Raw genomic sequence first — 19,994 nt, forward strand, 5'->3', positions numbered from 1 at the left:
ATAGTGGCCATGTATGAGGGGCTAAAACTGGAGGTTCACGATCTCTTCAAAAGCCTCATCTATTAAAAATAGATACACAGGAAAATAAAAAGTTGATGAACAACAGAGGCCAGATCAAATGAGATGTTATCAGAAGAGAAGACATGCTTAAATATACTCCCATAGAAGGATATACAGACGAACTCAAACAGCAGGAAGAAGGGCGAAGGAATAGATGAGTCTTTACAAAATACAGAAGGAAAGGCCAGGCAGGTGGAGCCAGGCAGACTCTGACTCGTGTGCGTGTGGGGGGTCCTGCTCAGCACAGCAGCCCCACAGCACTGCCCCACACAGTGCCTCATGCAGAACAGGCACTTGGTAAATGCGTGTCCGCTGAATGGAAGCTGAACATAGTCCTTCTCATGCTCTCACGATAAGGAAGAGCCACCGAGACATTTGGGAAGGGAGACAAAGGGCTCTAGCCACACTGTATGGTGAAAATGGAAACCAAAAAGAAAAAGCAAACAAAAACTGTGGAAAAACACAAAGTGAGGTCTTCTACGCCAGTATTACTTCACTGTTCCCTGTGCACAGTATATAGTGCTCTAACTCTAGGTATTGCTTGTAAAATAATTCACTAGTAACTATGTTATAGGAAAACAAGGTAGTAACTAATGCCATGAAACTCCAACACTGGCATTTCCTGAATTCCCTGAAGCTCCTACTACCCCTTCTAATTCCTGTTAGATACTGCAAAATCTACAGTGCCATTAATGTGCTTTGTATCTGATTTTTATGATACATTTTGATCTTTCCACTTTTAAAAGGTAGAGGAGAAAAATACCCAAATACAGCATCAGGTCAACTTCAGCTCAAGCACTGAACAGCTGTTATGCATCCTTTTTGGAGAGACTAGCTATGGAAAAAGGCATTGTCCTCTCAGATTTACAAGTGCCCATAGCCTTAGAAGTCACACAACTTTCATATTATAAGCTATATACTTAGGCATAGTTTACCTAAGTAATAGGTTCTGTTTCTCCCATTGAACAAACCAGGGAGGGGGAAAGGGATCTCTCAATACTCTCTTCAGATGCTCAAACCTCATGGTGGGTATCTATCTGAAATGCCTCTGCCTTACAAGGAGATATTTTCCAAAGGGTTATGAGTTATTGCAACAAGGAGATCAACTAAGTCACCTTAGCAGTATTTATAAACACAAAGAGGGCATGTTAATTATTTGGGTTGTGGGAAGTCAGCCGGGAGCAAAGTTAGGAAAGAAGGCAGAAGACTTAAGCTAAAAGAAAAAGTTAACTTCTGTCTTCTATTTTTAAGGACAGGTTTTCAATGCACGTGCCCTACTAGGTGCCAATAAGGACCTGACTAATATGTGTGCAAATGCCCTAAGATAGGAGTGCCAATGGGTGGGCTGACAGTGGTCAAGTCTACATATTAATTTTATTACACAGAAAAATAAATACAAGACTCAAAAACTGAAATCCATTTTACCTGGTAATTAAAATACCATTCTAAAGGGAGGGCAGAGTTTCCTAAGACTGAAAGTCACCAAGTAAAATGAAGTTGTCTAATAAACGTCATCATTCTCATATTCCTACTGAGGGAAACAAGAAAAGAAATTCTTTTCTCTGTGATAAGTTATTTTCCTAAGTGACTTCTTTTAATTTAAAAAAAAAAAGGAGGGGGAAGGAGAGCAATTTTCCATGAGTTTTTGATTATACAAATGCCACAAACAGCTTCTGAGGCTGAAGCTATGACAATGAACTTCCATGTCACAAAGAGGAGGAGGAGGAGGAAGTAGAGGGGAACAGTGCAGAGGAAACACAGTGACATTGTATTACAGCAGGTATTTGCGTCTGCTATCCTCATCCAATGTGAGGTCAACAACTTCTGCAGGTGAAGCCCAAGTCTGCTGAGGAGCCACAGCAGTCCATGACTGTGTTTGCCGGGCGCTAACATACTGTGTGCTGGAGCCATGCTTCCATGAAGAAACACTCTGAATCACACCTCCTCGAGGATGAACACACCTGCAAGTGGGATGAAGAGCAAAAGCATGGTTAACCCTATCAGAGCAAAAACAGAAGGCAATACGGCTTCGGCTGTATTAATACTTTTCCTAAGATAAGCCTACTGCACAAGTTCATAAAACCCACAACCAATATCCTTCCCCCTTTTCCTCCTTTCTTCTATGTCTGTCTGTCTGTCAGTCTCCCTGCCTCTCTCAGTATAGCCTAAGAAATGCCAAAAGCCTTGTCTCAGTCACAAGCTCCTGAGTTATGTCTAGATCTATTACTGATGGACAAGATGTTGTTTCTCTGAATTCATTTATATCTCTGGAATCTTCAGGATAGGGCAGCATATAAATCCCAAGTAAAATTAAGATGCCCAATTAGCCTGAGCAAATGAAACAATAAGAAATACAGGTGGAATCTGTTCTTAAAATAAGTTCTGTGCCATATTTGTTAATACCACTTTCAAAAACAGTTAACAGTAAAACCCCTTTTACAGATTAGATTTTTAAATGTCCATATACGTACTAGGTCATGAGTTAAAGAGGATTCCCTGGTGGCTCAGTGGTCAATCTGCCTGCCAATGCAGGAGACGTGGGTTTGATCCCAGAGTTGGGAAGATCCCCTGGAGAGAGAAACGGCAACCCACGCCAGTATTCTTGCCTGGGAAACCTCAGGGACAGAGGAGCCTGGCAGGCTATAGTCCGTGGGGTCACAAAGAGTTAGATACAACTTAGTGACTAAACAACAACAACATGAATTAAAGACCAATTTTCCTCATCTTGAAGGTGACAACAGAAAAACCTGGCTAGTTCATCACAAACACTTATGCTTTAGTTCAGTGAAAATAACATAGCTGAAGTACTTAGCTTAGATTCTCTAAAAGTGTTCTATAAGAGTGTCAGAACTGCCAAGCTGACATATCTCAAAGTTCACCGACTGGGAGAGAACTGTTTCAGAAATACCTCCAGATTGAATTGCACATTCCGGTCAAATGATAGAACCATGAACCTCCAGGATGAACCACAGAGTAAGTTTTGATTCAAACGAGAGGAAGGCAAGCAGCACAAGCTATCACTGCTCCTTATGCCTTCCCATCTCAATTGTAAGACCCGTCACTACGCAGCACCCGTGAGAAGAGGCAAGTGGCATGATTCTAACCACACAAACTACTACAGTGGATCGCAAGCAGCTGTTCTGACAACCTGTATACAATGAGTGATGCTTAGTCACTTCAGAACTCCAATTTCTATTCCATGCCACCTGCACCTCTAGGTTCAAAAGAAACATTAGAGTAACAATGGACAAAGTTTATTATAAGAAGTCATGGCGGCTGAGAGGTTCCAAGGTCTGCAGTCAGTAAGCTGGAGGCCCAGGAGAGCCAATGGTGTAGCTTCATCTGAGTCTGAAGGCTTAGAGGCAGGAGAACTGATGGTGTTTTAGTTTGAATTTGGCCTTCTCAGGTGGCTCAGTGGTAAAGAATGTGCCTGCCAATGTAGGACACACAGGAGATGTGGGTTCGATCTCTGGTTGGGTTAAGACCCCCTGGACAAAGAAATAGCAACCCATTCCAGTATCCTTGCCAGGAGAATCCCACAGACACAGGAGACTGGTGGGCCATAGTTCATAAGGTCCCAAAGAGTTGGACATGACTGAGAGACTGAGCGCGCATGCACACACAAAGTTTAGCTATAGAACTGCCCCTGAGGATCCTTAAGATCACGGAAAGAGGCTCAGCTCCTACAAAGTCCAGCCTGAAAAGGACTCCCTTCCCAAGAGAGGTGCCAAAAAACAGATCCCTTGGGGCCAGAGTAGGGGTAGAATGTGGACCTGTTATAGTTATCAGAGGGCCATCATCTTTCCAGAAATGAATCAAGCAGCTACTAACCCAGAGGCCACCATATTTTCAGAGTAGCTAGTGAAAAGCATTAAAATAAGACACACAAAAACCCAAAGTCTAATCCAAATCTGTCCACTCTTTAAATACACTGAGATTAAATGACCAAGTAGTCATGGAAGAAAGTCCAAGGAGTCCATTCAACATTTTCAAGAAATGGTTTTGATGACTGATGACAACAGAATACCACAATTATTAAGTAGTTTCTACACATCTGACACACCCAACAGACCCATGAAGTATACATGGAAGCCATCATCCATCCTCTGACAGGGAAACTGAGGATTTAAGAGATTACATGACTTGTTCAGGGTCACACTGTTTGAAAGTGTAGGCAAGAGAACTTCAGACCAAGTCTGATTTCTGGTCCAGTGCTTTCCACAACATAATGTTGCCACTTAACAAAGGTGTGTATTAAACTGGGTAAGACAAAATACAAAAGAGTCAGCAGGGTGCAAAGACAAGCCCAGACAAACAATTTAAAAATATCAAGTTCTTCAACAGTTCAAATGCTCATTTATACAAGCAGTAATTGAAGTAAAAGTTGGTTGGAAACTTAGAAAAATCAGGGAATGAAGAGCTACCAAAAAAAGTCAATGTAATCTCTGACAGAACTGCAAGAAATAATTCTGAAATAAAAGCAGTATTTACTCCCAACTATTACTTTGCACTGCTCCTAAAATAATCATACAATGTAACATCAGGACATCAAGGCGTGGCTTTAAAAAGGACCTAATCCAATCTTACCATTTTACAGAAGAGAAAATCAAGACCAAAAGACAACTTCCCAGGGTCTTAAGAAAGTAAAGCATGGAACTAGAACAAAAGTAGGTCTCCTCTGGGGAGTTTATTTCCAACTAAATAACCATGTCTTTCCCAGACTGCACCTGAAGTATTATACACTATGTTTTATTGTAAGAAGACTGCTTAGCCCCTAGGAATAATACAATAAAAAGCAAAGCAGATTCTAGAAAGTGTCTAGAGTAGGAGAGTGAGAGATTTAGAGAGGATATTTATTAATGAGGAAAGGTTGAAGGAGAAATAATGAGGAGAGAAGGCATTTCTTCAGCTATATAAACTAAACCACTTCTGTAGTTTCATCATAAATAGCTCCAGTTACTGGAAAACAAATTGGGCTACTTTAAGCAAAAAAGAAAATTTATTAGAAGTCACCTTTACTTGAGCACCTCAAAGAACCATCACTTCATGGCAAACAGAAGGGAAAAAAGTGGAAGCAGTGACAGATGTTATTTTCTTTGGCTCCAAAATCACGGTGGACAGTGACTGCGGCCATGGAATTAAAAGACACTTGTTTCTTGGAAGGAAAGCAATGACAAATCTAGATAGCACATTAAAAAGTAGAGACATCAGTGTGCCGACCACGGTGTGTCTAGTCAAAGCTATGGTTTCTCCAGTAGTCATGAATGGATGTGAAGAGTTGGACCAGAAAGAAGCCTGAGCACTGAAGAACTGATGCTTCCAAATCATGGTGCTGGTGAAGTCTCAATCAAACAAGTCAATCCTAAAGGAAATCAATCCTGAATTCACTGGAAGGGCTGAAGCTGAAGCTCCAACACTTTGGTCACCTAATGTGAAGAGCCAACTCATTGGAAAAGACCCTGATGCTGGGAAAGACTGAAGGCAAAAGGCAAAAAGGGTGGCAGAGGATGAGATAGTTCGGTAACATCACTGACTCAATGGACATGAATCTGAGCAAACTCTGGGAGGCAGTGAAGGACAGGGGAAACTCTGTGCTGCAGTCCATGGGGTCACAAACAGCTGGAAACGACTTAGTGACTGAACAGTAACAACAACCAACCCTCGTACTCTGTTTCTCTTCAAAAGTTTAGATTCTCCAGAGAATGTGATGATCCTTTCTTTGGCCAAAAACTTCCCTGTCTCCTATTAACTGCAACTGAAGGGCAGCTGCCAAAGAAGGGAGAATCACCATGGAAGGCAGCTCCTCCATGTACACAATCTTGAGAGCATAGTAAGAACCAACAATCGTTTTCTAGAAGCCAAGTTTTGAATGGTCATGACTACACAAAACAGAATAATCTGCCTTTTAAACATTTAAGTAATTGCTGAGGCATCTGTCAGGAATGTTAATAAGATTCTGAATATAGGCGAACTATCCTGTTAGAAGCCAGGATAGTAGTTACGGGGACAAGGTGGGGGACAGAGGAAGGTATAATTAAGAAGTGGCACAGGGGGACTTCTGTTTCTTGTTCTGAATGCTGGTTACTTGGGTATGGGTACAAAAGCTAGAATGCAAACTTATAGCCTTTCTCTGTGTGTTATAAGCCAAAAAAACATTCAAAAAAATTTTTATGATTTAAGACCTCAACCACCTTAAATAAAATGGTAGCTAGGAGATGGATGAGGATAGAACAAGACTTTTAACACATTTTTTTAAGTACAGGGGGAAAAAGGTCAAGCTCTATTTTATAAGATGGTACCTTACAGAATAACTTAGATAAAAAGGAAAAAAAAAATTCAGGAAGAAATGGGACTACAACAACTGTTATTAACCCCACAGAGAGGCCCTATAAAGGAGGCTCATGTGAGGGACCTCCCTGGTGGTCCAGAGGCTGGGACTCCACCCTCCAAATGCAGGGAGCCCAGGTTTGATCCCTGGTCAGGGAACTAGATCCTGCAGGCAGGAACTAAGACCTGGTACAGCCAAATAAATAAATAATAAAACTATATTTTTTTAAAAAGAAGGATGTGAGAAGCTCAAAATTTTGGAAGGTTAACTAACATAAAACAGTTCCATGTATTAGCACATATCCTTTTTCTATTATGAAAGATATGGGGTGGGAATATACTCATCTGTTTTACAATTGGTCCAATCAAATTCTAGTGCAGACACAAGCTTTTTCCTCACAAAGCATTTACTCTGCATTTGACTGGCAACAGGTCTACAAAATGAGTCACATTTTGTGTCTTATAGCCAAGAAAAACCACTTAGGCCTCACTTCCATTTCCCCCACCAATCCACTATTTATAAACAATAAGTTTTGATATAATAATTTCCTGCTCTTCATACACTAAAACCAATAAAGGAGAGACTTTGGAGTAGAAAGGAAGAAAAACACAGAAAGAGGGCAGGCTCTGATGATCAGCTGTTGATACAGTTAACTTACTAGTCTAAGAAAACAACATTAAAAATTAATCATTTTTTGCTCTCATTTACAGATCCTGAAGGTGACCTCTTAGATAACATTCCTACTTATTTTTCTGAACTGAAGGTGGAGTGAATCCTTGCAGCTTCAGGGAAATGCTCACTGACCCCCCTTGTTTTTTTAGGGTTAATGTTAGCAAGTGGTTCTAGGATGCAATCAGTCTTAAATGCTAAAGCTTTCTCACACTAATTCTTCTGCTGACGGGTGAATCAACATTAACCAATGACCACAGGACCATGTTTGTGAAAGGAGATAAGAGTCTGATTATTCATAAAAGCTTCAGAGAACAAGTACTGAAAGAACTGTTCCAACACAGTTCCATGACATAAAGACCCAGGCTACACACATTCATCTTCCTAGGGGAATTACCAATGAGGCTGGCAGAAGGAAAGAAGGAAAAAGGACAAAGGATAAAGAAAAATATTGGCAAGACGGTCATAACTTAAAACTTATGGCAAAATTAAATGGGTGCAGAAGAACCAGAGATTTTAGAGAAGTTCCCATCTCACTAGCAAACAGCACCTTATAAAACTGGACTGTCCAAAAATAATACCTAGAAATGACATGTAGACAATGACAAGAGTTCATCACGGCAATCCAAGGCAGCCATAAAAGATGCATTCAAGTTAAGAAAGCATGCTTTCTAGCCTATAACTAGAAGAAACACGTAAGCTAAGGGGATATGTCAAAATCTAAAATGAAAGAGCAGGGAAAGATGTTAGCATGCAAGAAAAGAAAAATGACTGTTTATTGGGGGGGGAAAAAAAAAGACAAGTCATAACCAGAATTACTGAGTGCAAAGGTCAACAAAACAGAATGTTTCCAATATGGAAAAATGTTATCCAATGCAAGTCAGAACAACCACAATCTCAAAGAGAACAACTCAAGAACAAAGTCTCAGTTTTTTTTTTTTAAAGCTCTCAGAAAGTCCACAAGGTAGAATACCAAAAGGAAAAACAAGAAAAGGACAACTAAATCCAAACAAAACATCTATGCATGCAAAAAATCAAATTAGAACACAAAGATGTGGATCAAAACCTAAAACCTTCTTCCAAGCGATAACCCTGCCAGAAGCCCATCAATACTTCATAACTGCAACCCTAGACCTGTAAAAGAAACAAATTCCAGATGAGATACAGCCAGCTAAAGGGGCAATTTCGAAGCAACCAATAAGAAAGCCTCTCACCCCTCCATCCCCCAACCCCCAACCTGCTTCTCAGCTTTTGAACCTCAATGTTTGAAAGACTATCAGGCTTCTTCTAAATAAAACTGCTGGAAAATTTTTGAGAAAGGCACAACAGTCAGTGAGATTCTACTCATTCCTAGACCAAGGGCCAAAATAAGAGATCCCCTCATAATGATGAAAGAGTCCATTTAAAGTACTCCAATAGAATTTGTCAACCCTACCCATCTTCCATTGTATGGACAGTTATTAACCAACACCGAGATTTTAAGATAAAGCTGTTACTGCTAAGATATGATTTCCCCAGGATTCAAACTAAAAGATCAGAATTTGAAAAACAAAAACACATCTTTATATTTCAGAGCCTGGTAAGAAAAAGTCCTCAAATGTAATGTTACAGCATGTTATTTAAAAGGTACCCAAAATCATTTGGCTTAGTTAAGACTGAAATAAGTATGTTTGTTCATAAAGTAAAATGACAATCTGAATAAAAGACTGTAACAAGTTCAGAGAAGGGTCTACTAAAGATAATCTTTGAGTGTGTGTGTGTACTGAAGTTGAGAGCAACTTAGAATTTAAATCTACAAGTTTTAACAGAAATAATATAATTTCAACTACAGATAACAAAAATATTGGCAGGAAAAGAAGCTGAAGATTTCATTATGAAAGGAAAGTTAAACAAAGAATCTGAAAAGAAGGGTGTGCATGCTCAGTCACTTCAGTCCTGTCTGACTCTGCGACCCTATGGACTGTAGCGCACCAGACTCCAGGATTCTCCAGGCAAAAAATACTGGAGCGGGTTGCCATGACCCCCTCCATGGGACCTTCCTGACCCAGGGATTGAACCCGTGTCTCCTCCACTGCAGGCAGAGTCTTTACCGCTGAGCCACTGGGGAAATCCATGAAAAGAAGAGTAGCATCTGTAACATTTCTAGGCACAAAGAAACAATAAAGAATGGAGAATTGGCAGGAGTTAATACGTGAACCGTGAACTTCCTGATATTCAAGATGGTTTTAGAAAAGGCAGAGGAACCAGAGATCAAATTGCCAACATCTGCTGGATCATCGAAAAAGCACGAGAGTTCCAGAAAAACATCTATTTCTGCTTTATTGACTATGCCAAAGCCTTTGACTGTGTGGATCACAATAAACTGTGGACAATTCTGAAAGAGATGGGAATACCAGACCACCTGACCTGCCTCTTGAGAAATCTGTATGCAGGTCAGGAAGCAACAGTTAGAACTGGACATGGAACAACAGACTGGTTCCAAATAGGAAAAGGAGTATGTCAAGGCTGCATATTGTCACCCTGCTTATTTAACTTCTATGCAGAGTATATCATGAGAAACGCTGGACTGGAAGAAACACAAGCTGGAATCAAGATTGCCGGGAGAAATATCAATAAACTCAGATATGCAGATGACACCACCCTTATGGCAGAAAGTGAAGAGGAACTCAAAAGCCTCCTGATGAAAGTGAAAGTGGGAGAGTGAAAAAGTTGGCTTAAAGCTCAACATTTGGAAAACGAAGATCATGGCATCGGGTCCCATCACTTCATGGGAAATACATGGGGAAACAGTGGAAATAGTGTCAGACTTTATTTTTGGGGGCTCCAAAATCACTGTAGATGGTGACTGCAGCCATGAAATTAAAAGACGCTTGCTCCTTGGAAGGAAAGTTATGACCAACCTAGATAGCATATTGAAAAGCAGAGACATTACTTTGCCAACAAAGGTTCGTCTAGTCAAGGCTATGGTTTTTCCTGTGGTCATGTATGGATGTGAGAGTTGGACTGTGACGAAGGCTGAGTGCTGAAGAATAGATGCTTTTGAACTGTGGTGTTGGAGAAGACTCTTGAGAGTCCCTTGGACTGCAAGGGGATCCAACCAGTCCATTCTGAAGGAGATCAGCCCTGGGATTTCTTTGGAAGGAATGATGCTAAAGCTGAAACTCCAGTACTGTGGCCACCTCATGCAAAGAGTTGACTCATTGGAAAAGACCCTGATGCTGGGAGGGATTGGGGGCAGGAGAAGGGGACGACAGAGGATGAGATGGCTGGATGGCATCACTGACTCGATGGACGAGAGTCTGAGTGAACTCCGGGAGTTGGTGATGGACAGGGAGGCCTGGCGTGCTGTGATTCATGGGGTCACAAAGAGTCAGACACGACTGAGCGACTGAACTGAACTGAACTGAATAGAGAACTGGACCAAGTGATATGTCTCAGAATGAGCAAGAGCTTAAATAGACAACACAGGTCATGACCTATTCTTTCCTACTTAAGTAGGAACACATGAGTAACACTGAATTAAAATTTGAATAGTAAGTCAAAGAGGAAGTTGGTAACTGGATAATGTGCTCCTGGCACAACAGAAGATAATTAACCTACATCAAGCTATCAGTCAATAGGCAGAATAAGTTTTATAGTACAGAGTTGGAAATGGAAAATACTATCATATTCTAGAAAGATCTTGACATGGGGCTTAAAGTCTAATAATGTCTTTTATATTTATACAGTGCTGAAATAAAATAATGACAAATGTATGCTAAAGGAAGAAATCTGGAGTTCTATCTTCTTCATCTGAAGAAGTCAGATGAAGTCAGCTGGAAGGAAATACATGAGAAAATGAAAGAGAACATAACAGGAAAGAGTTTTTTATTAAGGAAGAGAAGAAAGTATGAGGTAAAGGAAAGGTTAAAGAATGAAAGTTCTTTCCCACCAGAATAGGGGGAAATAATCATTTAGAAAGACAAGAAAAAAGGAAGCAGCTAAGCAGACAGACTTAGGGCACGAATACAAGATAGAAGGGAAAGTGTTTTGATGGAGAATTAGCCACTTAAGGGGAGATGGCCTGATAAATTACAACTTAACTCTACACCCTTAAAGCCCCAATTGTTTAACTAAAAAATCCTTTCAGAAACTAAAATAGGTTCTCATTAGAAAAAGTATTCAATTTATGTGCATCTGTTTTTTTTGCCCCCACTTCTCCACTCCTAAATCCACCTTTTAAATAAGTCAACAGAAGAAATCAGTGCTGGTGAATGTTTTATTATCTTGCTAACCAAAGATCAAAATCAGATCTAAAAATAAGGCAAGATACTATTTTGTATACCAACTTGAGGAAATCACAAAATCGTAACTCTTGTGGCACAGGAGAAAAATTGTTCACTACAGAGAATACAGATTTTTCCAAAGATGAGATTTTGTTTTGTACGTGTGTGTTAAATGTTCCTCAGGTATATCTCTGACAGGGCTGCAACTAATTCTTAGGACCATATCTTAAAGGAAGAGTCAGTAAATTTTTTCTGCAAAGAGCTAGACAATAAATATCTTTGGCTCTGTGGACCCTAAGGTGTCTGAAGAAACTTCGCAATTCTGCCACTGGACTGTAAAATAGACAATATGTAAGTAAATAAACATGGTCTGTTCAAACAAAACTTTATTTATGGATAAATAAATTGTATTTGAATTTCATTTAATTTTTTCATATCAAAACATGTCTTGATTTTTTTCCCCCAACCATTTGAAAACGTAGAAACAATTCTCAGCTTGAGGTCCATATAAAAAGATGCAGCAGGCCAGACTTGGTCCATGGGCTACAGTTTGCTCTCTCTTATCTCTTAAAGAATGACAAACTTCACAAAATTATTTTTATACTACTGCACACTAATTCAATGTCTTACGGCTTTTTTAATTCCTAAGAAACAAGATGCCCTATATCACATGAACATCACCAGAAATATACTGTTAGGAACTGACTAAAGTAACTTGTAACTTTTCACGGAAGATAAGGAGAGGTGCTCTAAGAAAAGGTGTGATGTCAAATGCAGATATTCCAATTATTTATTCCTGATATATTTCAAGATAAACTGAAAGGCAAGAAAATATGGGTGAGAAGGGGGTTAGTATGGAGATACTTCTGCTGTAACAGAAAAATCTGTTAAGCCATCTAGCCATTTGCTAAAAATAAGAGAAAAACATTAGTTCTGGTTCACATACATGTGTGGCCAAGATGTTTCTGATATAAGACAATCTGCAATACATTCTGAAACCCATCAAGTGTCTATAATCAAAATGTATTTCTTAAACTACAGGAAGCTGAGAAATAGCTCCCAACATTCATGCCAGCCATGCCATGGCATGCCATACCATTTTCTTCTAATTAATTTCCTACCTTGCATGTTCCTGAACCCCCACAATCTCCACTTCACTATCTGAAGAGGCAATATTAATTTCTTCATTGAGTGGTGCATTGCCAGCAGATGTTTTCTCACTTGCTAGGAATCCTGGATCCAAATGACCTGAGAGAGAAAGGGGAGAAAAAACTAAGCACTATATTTTGATTCCTTAAGAGCAGCAGAAACATCGCACTGATGGATTTCTCCTCTCAGTTTAATCACTGAAACAGAGTATCCTTATAAAAGCTTGCCTCCATGAAACTGTTACTACATCAAATAAAAAAAACTAAACAATACATACTGAGTGTTAAAAGAATGTTCAAACAACAGAAGTACATAAAAGTAAGAACTCCAATTCTCTTGCTTTCTACTGCCATTCCTTAGGAGAAAAAATTCTAGAGTATTCTGACAAGTTTGTATACATAAATGTAGGTATATATAAACTGCAATAATACTCTATTTTGTGATGCTTTTTGCATTAAATTCTACTCTGCTTTTAAATGACCTGCGGGTAGGTTTGTCTCCACTCAGGTCAAAGGGGTTCTCTACTGCTTATCATTTTAATATAACAAAATTCTAAACCAGACAAGCTCAAAGGCACAAATGGAGTAAATAAAAGAATTATTAATATCATAGTTACACTGGGAAACCTTACAAAAGATTTAATAATTTTCTCTCAATTTTAAACAATTTTAACAATTTTCTCTCCAGGAATCCAGATTTGACAAAATCAAGCCCAAGGGAACCCCCTGGCAGTCCAGTGGTTGAGGCTCTGCACTATCACTGACGATGGTGCAGGTCTGAGCTCTGGTTGGGGGAGGGGGATGGGGACTGAACCCAAAACAGCATCGAAAAGGGAAGACTAGAAGCAAATGGTAATTTTTGCCCTGAGAAACTGAAATATATAACCTGTATGTTGTTGATACTCCTCATTAGACAGAAAGCACCACAGTGCTTCACCCTGGAAAGCACTGGAGCCTATAAGGACTTTCTCACAAAGATCTTCACAAAGCATCTATTCCATGGTGCAATAAAACACATTTTCCAACACTAAACATGAGTTTAATACAACTGACTCTCAATACAGGTTAATGGCATAGCACCAAAGTACACAGCTGTGTAAACAATTCTAAAAAGAGTTAAAATTCAGAGGGATTCCTCGGCGCTCCTCTAGTTAGACAGGATTTCGCGCTTCCAATGCAGGGGTTACAGGTTCAATACCTAGTTAGGAGAACTAAGATCCTGCATGTCACAGCCAAAAAAAAAAAAAACAGAGACAAAGAGTTAAAAACCTATTTATTCAGCTCTTGAATGTTCTGACTTAGAAGGATGAATTTCAGAATGTCTAAGAGTAAACATGGAATGAACAGAGTTGCAACAGGTATAAATTTTCATTTACTCTTTAAAGATGTATTTTTATTTAAATATATTGTCATCTAATACAAAATTATTTCTATTTAAAAAAAAAATTCCAACAACTGTTGTTGTTATTCAGTCACTAAGTCATGTCTGACTCTTTGAGATTCCATGGACTGCAGCACACCAGGCTCCTTTGTCCTTCACTATCTCCCAGAGTTTGCTCGAATTCATGTCCACTGGGTTGATGATGCTATCTAACCATCTCATCCACTGCTGCCCCCCTTCTCCTTTTGCTTTCAATCTTTCCCACCATCAGGGTCTTTTCCAGTGAGTTGCCTCTGTGCATCAGATGGCCAAATGAATGGAGCGTCAGCATCAGTCCTTCCAATGAATATTCAGAGTTGATTTCCTTTAGGACTGACTCAACTCCTTGCAGTTCAAGGGACTCTCAAGTCTTCTCCAGCACCGTATTTCGAAAGCATCAATTTTCCGGTGCTCAGCCTTCTTTATGGTCCAACTCTCACATCCATACATGACTACTGGAAAAACCATAGCTTTGACTAGACAGACCTTTGTTGGCAAAGTAATGTCTCTGCTTTTTAACATGCTGTCTAGGTTCGTCATAGTTTCCTTCCAAGGAGCAAGTAGCTTTAAACTTCACAGCTGCAGTCACTGAACAGTGACTTTGGAGCCCAAGAAAATAAAATTTGTCACTAGGTCCACTTTTTCCATTTGCCATGAAGTGATGGGACTGGATGCCATGATCTTAGCCTTTTTTTCTTTTTTTTTCATGTTGAGTTTTTGGCTAGTTTTTTCACTCTCCTCTTTCACCCTCATCAAGAGGATCTTTAGGTCAACTAAACCAATATAAATAAGATTTTATATACACAACTCTCTCTTCCCTTCTCACCTTACTTATATCTATGCTTCAAGGTCAAGACAAACCTTGTACTTTCATACTCCTGCAAACTTGTAGTGTAATCCTTTTTGAAAATTTTGGATAGTCCCACAAGCAAAAAAGACTTATAATTTATATGCTCTGACCCTATAATCCCACCTCTGAGAATTTAGCCTTATAGAATACACTTTAAATAAGCAGAGTCATGATGTCAAATGATACTCACCAGATTGCTATGTAGAAACTTGGGGAAAATATATGTATAACACACAGAGAGTTACATATAACACTAAAAATATGTATGTGCTGGTTAAAAGCTATGAAAAGTAAAGGAATTTGAATATGATTGTGGGTCTTTTTTATAATTCTTTAATATTATTTTTACCTTTTTTTCTTCAATTGAAACTGATGCATATATGAGAAAACAGAAGATTAAAGTCTTGTAGATACAACCAGTGACTGAAATTGTATTACAGTCTGCACAGGCTTGTTAGCGGGCTTCCCAGGTGGTGCTAGTGGTAAAGAATCCGCCCTGCAAATGCAGGAGATGGAAGAGACAGAGGTTTGATCCTTGGGTCAGAAAGATCCCCTGGAAGAGGAAATGGCACCCCACTCTAGTGTTCTTGCTGGGAGAATTCCATGGACAGAGGAGCCTGACGGGCTACAATCCATGGGGTTTGCAAAGAGTTGGACACAACCGAGTGTCTGAACACACAGCACACAGGCTTGTTAATCCTATCCGTATTAAAGAACAGATAGGATTGTGTGTGGTATGGGCAGTGATGTTGAAGTCTACAAGCATGCAAAGGTGACATCCACCAGACAAACCCAGTTTTGTTAAATCTAGGGTGGTTGCTTAAGTGGAATTTGGTTAAGCCTGGATTTGGTAAACCGATATTCTTGCTCTGACCCCACCACTTTGTCTGTGGCAAAGTCTTTTGTCTCATTTCTACTTCAATGCTGTAGTCAGACTGCTGTCATGCACATAGTTCCAACTGCACTGCTCGGGAGAAATACAAATTGACAGTCTCCCTTTTCTCCAAAACTTCAGCTTTTCCACAGTCAATATTTCAAGCAGACTTGCTGTGCGTAGCTCTAACAGTATACTTCATCTATTTATTTCTAAAGTAAACATTTATTTATGACATGCTATGGCACCCCACTCCAGTACTCTTGCCTGGCAAATCCCATGGCGGAGGAGCCTGGTAGGCTGCAGTCCATGGGATCGCGAAAAGTCGGACACGACTGAGCGACTTCACTTTCACTTTTCACTTTCATGCATTGGAGAAGGAAATGGCAACCCACTCCAGTGTTCTTGCCTGGAGAATCCCAGGGATGGGGGAGCCTGGTAGGCTGCGTCTATGGGGTCACACAGAGTTGGACACAACTAAAGCGACTTAGCAGCAGCATGCACTCTACTTGGGCTTCCCAGGTGGCTCAGTGGTTAAGAATCCGCTAGCCAAGCAGAAGACATGGGTTCAATCCCTGGGTCAGGAAGATCCCTGGAGATGGAAATGCCAACCCACTCCAGTATTATTGCTTGGAAAATCCCATGAACAGAGAAGCCTGGCGGGCTACCGTCCACACGGTCACAAAAGAGCTGGACACGACTAAGCGACTGAACAACAACAAATGCACTGCGCTCAGTGCTAGGACTGCTCCAGGGAACGAATGAGGGAGGCAGAGTTTATACCCTCAGCAAGCTTACAATATAGTCAAGGATATAATTGAGGATAATCAAGGATATACAAAAACCAGTCCGTTGGTATTATGGTTTGAAAACTAGTCTGAGAGGGAGGCAAAGAATGCCCTACACGCACAGAGAAAAGGACCATTCCTAGACTGGAGAACAATCAAGGACCCTGAGCTCGCAGGGAAGAGCAGGCCCAGGTGAAGGAAAGCAGCACAAGGAACACTGTCTAGCCCTTTAGGGCAGAAAATCACCCTTTAGGGTGAGATCTGGGGTAATGTTAGTTAAAAAAAAAAAAGTAATGGGAAATGAGCTGGTAAAGTCAGCAGAGGTCAGATCATGGGTAAGGAGTCTTGACTTGACCTTGAAAAGTAGGAAACCAATGAAGGATTTCAGCAGAAGAGTGACATGATCGGATTTTGAATTTAAAATTTTTTCAAGTATGGAAACAGAACCAGTAGCGGGACAAGAAATATTAGAGGCAAGGAAACCAGTTAGACTGCTATAGTTTCCGGGGTAAGAAATGGCTATGGCTGAACCAGGAAACGGAGAAGGCAATGGCACCCCACTCCAGTACTCTTGCCTGGAAAATCCCATGGATGGAGGAGCCTGGTAGGCTGCAGTCCATGGGGTCGCTAAGAGTCGGACACGACTGAGCAACTTCACTTTCCCTTTTCCCTTTCATGCATTGGAGAAGGAAATGGCAACCCACTCCAGTGTTCTTGCCTGGAGAACCCCAGGGACAGGGGAGCCTGGTGGGCTGCCGTCTATGCGGTCGCACAGTGTCGGACAAGACTGAAGCGACTTAGCAGCAGCAGTAGCAGAACCAGGAAAGAAACAAAAGGAGGAACAGTCTGTATTTCTGTAAGAACAAACAGTGAGTAATCTTGGAAATTAGGCAAAGGAAAAACTGACGCCAAGGTTTCTGATGTAGGTAACTGGTGGCATTCAGTGCACCAACAGACATGTTGAGGGTGGCTGCTTAGAGCATGATGATGATATGCTTCTGAGATGCTCAAAACAGGCAGTTGAAGTTACTACTGTTCTAAAGCTCAGGTCAGCGGTCTAGAGAGGAAATAATAGGTAAGTCCTCCCAATAGCGGAGAAGATAAAGTTCATCCAGAGGAATGAAGGGGGCCTAAAACAGAACCCTAACAAAAAACAATAATTAAGGGATGGGCACAGGAAGAGGTGCTCACTAAGGTCAACCAAGAGACAGAAAATCTGAAGATACGAAGCCAGGGCACCATAAAGAGAGCATTTCTCGGAAGAAGTGCCTACAATGCCAAACAGAGAGACACAATAAGAGGAGGGACTAAGTATAGCCCAACAGAACATGTGATAAGATGACCATACACAACCCTGGCCAGGGGAACCTCAGAGTAATGATGGGACTGAAGCTATTGCAGCAAAGCAAGCTGGAGAAGAACAGAAGGGGAGAAGGAGCAGACCCATTTGAAGACAACTGGCTGTGGAGGAAACAGCAATAGATGGCACTAAGAGGAACATGGGTTTGCAGGAGGGGGATGTGTACGTGTATATAGTTATTTTTACCGGCCATATCTAGAAAAAAGGCAGAGAGCAAACAGTTTTGATGGCAGAAAGCTGAGGTGATCTTGATCTGTAAAGAATGCAGAGGGCCATATGCAGAGCACAGGTGTGAGTAGGACAGCAGAGTCAGTTTAGAGTAGGTTTAGAAAAGTGAGCTAGCCACTGTGAAGAAAGAATGATGCCTAAGGAAAGGAGAGCCAAGGTGAGACTGCAAATCAGGAAGTTAATACGACCCTCAACTTTTCAACTATCTGACTTTCTCCAGCATGGATAGAGGCTCTAAAGTGTGCATCCAGGGATCAGACTTGGCCAGCTGAGTACAAGAAAGTCAACTATATAAGGAGCTGAGGATATCAGCAAAGGAGAGTTGGGCTGAACAAACTAGACAGAGAAAGATGCAACTAGGGGGAGCTGAAAAAGGACTGTGTGATGGGTTCACTAAGGTAGAGGAACAGCATAGCAGGAAGGAACAGTGTAAGTAAAGCTAAGCAAAAGGAGAAAGCATTAGGAGGAGGTAAGAGGGAAACCAACGGTTATGAGAAGTAAAATGTACTTCTACCCTCCTGGCCACTCACAAAATACAACCGCCTGGGGCCACCCATCTGACTGTCTTGTCCCCTGTGTGCATGTGTGGTGAGTGGCTTCAGTCGTGTCCGACTCTGCAACCCTATGGACTGCAGCCCGTCAGGCTCCTCTGCCCATAGGTTCTCCAGGCAAGAAAAATGGAGTGGGTCGCTATGCCCTCCTCCAGTCTTGCCCCTGCTGCTGCTGCTAAGTCGCTTCAGTCGTGTCCGACTCTGTGCGACCCCACAGGCGGCAGCCTACCAGGCTCCTCCATCCCTGGGATTCTCCAGGCAAGAGTACTGGAGTGGGTTGCCATTTCCTTCTCCAATGCATGAAAATGAAAAGTGTAAGTGAAGTCGCTCAGTCGTGTCCGACTGCTAGTGACCCCATGGACTGTAGCCCACCAGGCTCCTCCGTCCATGGGATTTTCCAGGCAAGAGTACTGGAGTGGGTTGCCATTGCCTTCTCCGGTCTTGTCCCCTACTCAACTGTTATTCTCCTTTGCTCCAGCCACCTACCACTCACCTTCCTACAACTTTTCCACTGCCCTATGGAATGCCAGCTCTATGGAAAAAGGCACTGAGCTTTCTCTTTGCCTCCTTGTAGAAACATGACTTTCTTGAAAATGCTGCCTCCCCTGCAGGCCTATGATTCTGACACCTCAATGCACCCATGTTCTTTATTGCTTGGTCTAAAAGTCAGTTTAAGACAAAACAGGGCCAGAGGGTGGGGTGGGGTTGGTGGGAGGATACAAACAAATTTCCTGGTGAGCGTTAACAACTCTGAACTAATGATGTGAGTATTCTGCCACATTTCCTCTCAGAGCCTTTAAATAAAATGTGCCACACACCAAGTCTATGGGGTGCCATGCTCTACAAGAGACCCCATGGCATTCTCCAGTAAGTCAGGAATGCATCCACTCCTCTATTTCAGAGCCAGAACAATCAGTCCTTTTCTCTCAACGTTACCCTCTTCAGAAAGTCGCACATTCCTCTGGAAGCTCCTGTGCAGAAGCGAACACTCTCTGGCCTTCGGGTCACACCTACATGGCCCCAACCAACGCCCCTATACCTCAAAGGAATCCAACAGCAGAGCAGGGCCTAAATCACACACAAGTGAGTCAAAGATGCACGAGGCTCTTCAAATACTGTCGGTCGTAGTAATCTCTTTCTATTCTAGAATAAGCTCTGCACAAAAAGCGTAAATATCACAATTACCATGTATTTGACTGAAAATAAAGCAGAAGATGTATATTTAGTTATTGTGGCAGCTGGCTGTCTCTGTGTAGTTCTTTGTTTGTGTAGCTTTTTGAAAAGATAACTTCTTTCATTTCATGAGAAAACTAATTCTAAATTTCTGTCCTCCTACTACAGACCTTTTCAACACATAAATAAGTCAGAAAGTAGACCAGAAAAGGCAGTAACTAAATTATCAGGGCAAATATTCTCTTTTTAAATCAGCTATCTAATGAGAACTAGTCGTAAG

General features: G+C 41.1%; 1 protein-coding gene across 4 annotated transcripts in view; it reads right to left on the minus strand.

The window, feature by feature from the left end:
* Positions 1 to 1,415: 1,415 nt before the first annotated feature.
* C22H18orf25 (chromosome 22 C18orf25 homolog) overlaps positions 1,416 to 19,994 on the minus strand; it is an 85,084-nt gene continuing 66,505 nt past the window's right edge. For 3 of the 4 annotated variants that reach the window (XM_006075279.4, XM_006075278.4, XM_006075280.4), the window contains 2 exons: positions 12,444 to 12,570; positions 1,416 to 2,021 (listed from right to left, as the gene is read on the minus strand). In XM_006075279.4, the coding sequence (XP_006075341.1) occupies positions 1,832 to 2,021; positions 12,444 to 12,570 (317 nt within the window). In that variant the 3' untranslated portion in view covers positions 1,416 to 1,831. Of the gene's footprint in view, positions 2,022 to 5,594; positions 8,192 to 12,443; positions 12,571 to 19,994 lie in introns of those variants that run through there. The other variant, XM_025273526.3, reaches the window with a different exon arrangement.

Source organism: Bubalus bubalis, chromosome 22 (assembly GCF_019923935.1).
Source record: "Bubalus bubalis isolate 160015118507 breed Murrah chromosome 22, NDDB_SH_1, whole genome shotgun sequence".
Classification (NCBI taxonomy): Eukaryota; Metazoa; Chordata; class Mammalia; order Artiodactyla; family Bovidae; genus Bubalus; species Bubalus bubalis.